Here is a 5,815-nt window from a genome sequence, read left to right on the forward strand (position 1 = left end):
AAAACCACCACTTTTCTGTGACACAGCTCAATTACAACTGAGATACTGTTTAGCAAGAGCAAAGTCTTTAGGAACTTATTTCAAAAGTCATTTTGGGGAGCTTTAATAATAATACAAATTAATGCTCAAGGCTTGTATGTCTTTTTACCAGTTCCCAAATCATATGGGATAATTATCATCATTAACATTTATTACAAATGAATTTATGTAAACAGTGACAAGCAGCAACTTTAGGTTCTCCAGCTGCATCCCCCTCCATGTTCCATCCTCTCTTGCCTTGGGTCTGGAGTGGGTAGAAGGGACTCTTTTATTGCTCAGAGGAGGAACAGCAACCTAAGTGCTCTAACAATAAAGGAAGTAGAACAATGCTCATAAATAGACTACTTTCCTGTGCTTTCCTTCATCAAGCATTACTAGCTATTCTCATGCTTTCTTTATTAGAATGGTTTTAATCTATTTTTCCATATCTGCATAGGAGAGAGATTATATATAATACAATGACTCCCCAGCAGTCTTTCTCAATCTGGACGGGGAGTCAGGAGATGAGTGGACAGTATCAGATTTTTATACTAGGAGGGGGTGGGTGGGAATGGAGCTCTTGTAGCTTGGAGACAATTCCCCTCAAGTCTTACCTCTCTCAGATTAATTGCATTAGGTTATAGACACACCATATTAGAAAACAAACACATTTAAAGAAACAAGGGAAAGATATTTCTTGAACACCTATAACATGCTATGTATTTTACAGACTTACTCTCATTTAATCCTCAGAACAACTGTGAGATGGGTTACCACTGCCCCATTTTAGAAGTGAGAAAATGAAATATAAGGGCCCAAAACAATGTAGAAATTTAAAACAAAAATATATTTATTCTATCATATCAAATATACATACCTGGTACTTCCAGCAGCAGAAAATAAAGCCCAGCAGCATGAAGGCCATATTGTCGATACTGCACACTGACACTTTTCTTATGGACTGTTTGAACAAAGTGATAAAACAATGCCACCAGTGCCCTGTGAGAAATACTATTCTCAATGAAGAAGGTCCAAATGCTCTAGGGGGCGGGAGAGACATAAAAGCCAAGAATTAGAGAAATGGGAAAATCTCTTGTTATTTGATTTTTGCAAGTATTTAGTACCTTATTAAAAAAGAAAAAAGAACCAACCATCCTGGCTCCTAATTATAAATCTTCAAAGGGACTGAAACAAAAAATTGAAATGTAGTATTCAAAATTACAAAAATAAATAAATACACAAGAAATTTAAATAACTGGGGCGCCTGGGTGGCTCAGTCGTTAGGCGTCTGCCTTCAGCTCAGGTCATGGTCCCAGGGTCCTGGGATCCAGCCCCGCGTCGGGCTCTCTGCTCGGCGGGAAGCCTGCTTCTCCCTCTCCCACTCCCCCTGCTTGTGTTCCCTCTCTCGCTGTGTCTCTCTCTGTCAAATAAATGGATAAAATCTTAAAAAAAAAAAAAAAAAAGAAATTTAAATAATTAAACTTTCAAAACTAATTTGGGGATAGGTTTGATGCATATATATTTCTGAAATTATCATAGCTAAAAATTATACTAATTATGTTAGTGTTTACTCAAACAAGTTACCCCTCTATGTTAAAGGTACTCAAAACCATTTATCACTCTAATTACTAAGTGAAGAAATCAGAGCCATTTACTTAAATTTAAATGCTCTATGGGCAATGGGAGCAGGAAAAGAAATACCTGAAAGTTTCTCCCTCAGCAGATTTCAGAAGTGGTCTAGGTGAGAAAGGAAATACACCCTCAACTACAAACTTCAATTTTATTAATTGTATCATTGTTCCATGTTTTGCCAATTAAACACACGAAGAGGAAATGGGTTATTTCTATAAATCAAACATAGCAGGAACTAAATATGGTTTATCCTGGAATATCTTTAAAAAAAACACAGGCCCATAAAAGTTCAAGAAATCAGACCTTGTACTTTCCTGCTTTCCTGAAGACAGGGAAAGTGGCAGGTAATGCCTTGGCTTAGCCACACTGCTTAGCATGTGCCACTTTACAGAAGAGCCCATTTAGAATCCTGTCAGCACTCTGCATTCTTTCACCGTAAAACTTCCAGTAGAAATCACCTCCTACATTTATAGCCGTCACCTCCTCATTCCTAATGCCACTTCAGCTCTACTCCACTCACCTCTAACTGTGACCCTGCAGGTCACCAAGGGTGATCCAATCACCTCTGCCCCATCTTCCTCATGTTGGGACTCTGCCTGCCCACGGTCTCTGCCGCACTTGACACCTGGCTGCTTCCTAGTCACGCTCGCCACACTCTGGCTGCTTGCCTGCAGATCACCCTCAACCAGCTTTTCAGTCCCGTCCTGTCTCTTCTCTTCCTCACTGGCCCCATGCATCGCTGCACTCACCCATCCCCCTGACTCAGATGTCTCTCCTATCTACGTTGTTGAATTTTTACTTCTTTCCTCATCTTCCAATTCACACTGCCAGTACTCTCCCTAAGAATTTCCTAACAGAATCTCATGTTCAAAAGCCTAAACAGACCCTGCAATTTTCCCACTTTACTTAGCTATTAGTTATTAGGATTTTATAACAAATGAACCACATTCTTTATGCTATTCTTATCATACTCCTTATAAATGGTATATTAAAAAGGTTAAGCTTCAGATTATAATAATGACTTTCATCTTCCACTTCTAACACCTAAAGACAGCTGGCTTGATTTTTAATCTTTTTTTTTTTTTTTTTTTTTTTTTTACCTCTGTAGATCCATGATCTTCAGTAGCAAAGGGGAAAACACTTTCATATAGTTTTGTGAAGGCATTCAATCCAGTCTCTAGGATTTCTGCTTCTATGCTGGGATCCAAAGGCTCAGTCTCTGTGAAATCCAGTTCCCATACTGTGTCCACCCATTCTAGTGGGAAAATGCAATTAAATCAAAACTTTTCTATAACAAGTAAAACATCAATAACCTTTAGACTCTAAGTACATTTAAAAAGAGAAAACTTACTAATCACAAATCACATTTAACTATACAATACAGGTGTAGCATAATTAAAGGAAAGCAGAAAAGGTTAAAAAATCTTTTTTTAAGGGCGCCTGAGTGGCTGAGTCAGCTAAGCGTCTGCCTTCCGCTCAGGTCATGATCCCAAGGTTCTGGGATCGAGTCCCACACTGGGCTCCCTGCTCAGCACAGAGGCTGCTTCTTCCTCTACCCTTCCCCCCTGCTCGTGATCTCTCTCTCTCTCTCTCTAATAAATAAAATATTTTTAAAAATCTTTTTTTAAAATCAGAACTGACAGCTGGCTATTAGATTGATCATCTTCTAAAAATATCAAGAAGGAAAACATTTTAGATATGAATGACACTTCAAAACACTGAACGATATGACTTTCCCATAAATTCAATCTGGAGAAAAAACAGAGGTTAACAAAAGATTGCCTTGGATGTCCCTTTGTGAAAATCTTACAATCAAGTTAATAAACCCAAGTACAGTATGCAGCACAAAGGGACATCTGAGGCAACTGACTGTTTAACATGCTTTAATTATTCACTCACTCTTTCCTAATCATTCTCCTAACAAATACAATCCTCTTCCTAAAAATGGTCTTGCATCTTTTCCTGCCTCTTTTTCTCTCATATTCTCCCATTTATCTTATACGCATATTTTTAAATGCATACGAGTATTTCTGATCTTATTTCTGGATCACAGATACCCAAGTTCCAACGAAAAAAGAAAAGATCTGGTGTCAGGAAATCAATAAATTCAATAAATGATAGGTACTATTATTTTTACAATAAATAAGTGTTAAAACAGTAATAGGTATGTAAAACACTAGAGAGCATGATAGAAAATATTATGGGGGAGGTGGGCAGGATGATTCTGCTTCAACTGGACCTAAATGTAGGAGTTTACCAGGGAAAGAAATGCAAAAAAGTGCATCCCAGACAGAGAGAACAAAGGGAAAGAAAGTATAGCCTGTTTAAAAATGAACAAAACAGTTACAACACTGAGTCTTAGTGTGAAAGGTGAGAGTCATTATTAGTATTTATTCTGCAGTTACTATGTTCCAGGTACTGAATTAATTTTCACACAACTCCTGTGAGGTAGATATTATTATAATGCCCATTTGACATGTAAGGAAACTAAGGTTAAGCAACTTGCTCAGTGATACAGAGATGCTAAGCTAAAGAACCAATCCTACTGTTCTGACTCCAAAGGTTATGCTATTGGAAAAGAAGACTGCAGTGAGTGGTGAACGCTCTTAATAGGGCATGCCAAAGATTTGGTCATTTATTTAAGAAATAGAGGGGAAACATTAAAGGCTTAAAGACTTGATAGGTCATGTTTGTGTTTTCAAATGTGATCCTTGTAGAGGTGTGGGGAATGGGCTGGAAGAGTTAGCATGAGAAAGCGGCTAGGATACAGGCTGGTTAGGAGGGCTTGCTGCTGGACAGCAGCATCAGGAAAAGGAACAAGGAGGACCTGCGAGACATCTCTGAGGAGAGGACAACTGGTGGTTGTGAGCATGAAAGATGAAGAAAGAATGCCACGACTCCCAGGTTTGTGGATTGGCTGGTACCAATAACTGGCTTTGGTAATCCCAGTTTCACGCATGTGACGTCTGAGGTGGCTGTGAGACATCCATTTAAACCAATAAACACCAAATTCAGGAAATAAGTGTGAACGAAGAAATAGACTTGCTATTTAAAACCAAAGAAATGGATGAGACTGTCGGTGGGGATTTACAGAATAAGCAAGGGAAGGCCGAGAAAACATGCAAAAGAACTAAAAGAGATCGGACAATATAAGCTCTTTTTTTTTCCTGTTCCTTTACTAGATTGAGCCCCTATTCCAGACCCGGCTCGCCAAAGTCCTGGAGTGCACAGACCTGGAGACCCCAGACTCTGCTGCGAGCCGAGCGCCCCACCCCCACCCCAGGCCCGGAAAGAGGAGCACCGCAGTCGCAAAGCACCACAGCCCGGCCTCCCCGAGACTCACGGCCTAGTTTTCTCACCGGGGCTGAGATCCAACGGGCACCAGGGCTGCAAGCCGCTCCCAAGGCCCGGCAGCGCCACCATTATCTCTCAGGAACCGGCTAGCCTCAGCGATGGTCAACTTTCAAAGCTCGCTCCCGCGCGCGCTCCGAGACGTTCCTGCGGACCAATCACAAAGTAGGGAATTTCCCACCGACTAATCATCGCGCCCAGCCGTTTTCACCCTATTAACCAATCAGCAGGGTCTTCTGCCGCATGCGCAAAGAAAGGGGCGGGCCAAGGACTGGAATTGAGCCAACGTTCCACCGGGTGGTTTTTTGGGTTTCCATTTAAAGTGGGCGTCAACAATTAAATTAAACCTTAATAGCGTCTTTCTCGCCTTATTTTTTTTTAAACGGAAAGACACTGTAAAGAGAATTTGAGACAAGATCCTTCCTGTATTAAATGTCACCTTTGCCCCCAGTCAAGCGACGCTTCCCGTGCGTTTCAAAGGGCTACCTTTACCCCGTCAACCACTCGAACCTTGTACTTATTAACGTTTACCGAACTAAAAAAATAAAGGAAAACAAAACAAAGCAAAAGAACCCGAAATGGTATCTGCAGTTCTTTTAATTTTACGGGACGTCTGGCCCCGAACCCTGGAAAAAGGCTGTAACTGCCATGTCAACTAAGGGAAAGACAGGCCGCTCTGTCTACCACTGTACATGCGCAATGAGCCCACCTCCCGGCGGCAGGGTGGCGAAAGCTACAGCGGCAGAGGAGAACGCATGCGTGCGGCGTCTCCGGCGTGTCCGGGCTGGAGACTGCCCCCCCCCCGCCCCCTCCG

The 5,815-nt window shown here is 41.3% G+C and overlaps 1 protein-coding gene across 3 annotated transcripts in view; it reads right to left on the reverse strand.

Moving 5' to 3' along the window:
- Positions 1-5,815, reverse strand: part of NCAPD3 (non-SMC condensin II complex subunit D3) — a 69,200-nt gene that overhangs the window by 62,889 nt on the left and 496 nt on the right. For all 3 annotated transcript variants that reach the window (XR_003517437.1, XM_027579423.2, XM_027579422.2), the window contains exons 2-4: positions 5,010-5,148; positions 2,751-2,905; positions 896-1,058 (exon numbers count right to left, since the gene is read on the reverse strand). Coding sequence is in view for 2 of the 3 variants with exons in the window: in XM_027579423.2 (XP_027435224.1) it covers positions 896-1,058; positions 2,751-2,905; positions 5,010-5,073 (382 nt within the window). In the remaining variant the exon portion in view is untranslated. The remainder of the gene's footprint in view (positions 1-895; positions 1,059-2,750; positions 2,906-5,009; positions 5,149-5,815) is intronic.

Source organism: Zalophus californianus, chromosome 11 (assembly GCF_009762305.2).
Source record: "Zalophus californianus isolate mZalCal1 chromosome 11, mZalCal1.pri.v2, whole genome shotgun sequence".
In the NCBI taxonomy this organism is placed as follows: Eukaryota; Metazoa; Chordata; class Mammalia; order Carnivora; family Otariidae; genus Zalophus; species Zalophus californianus.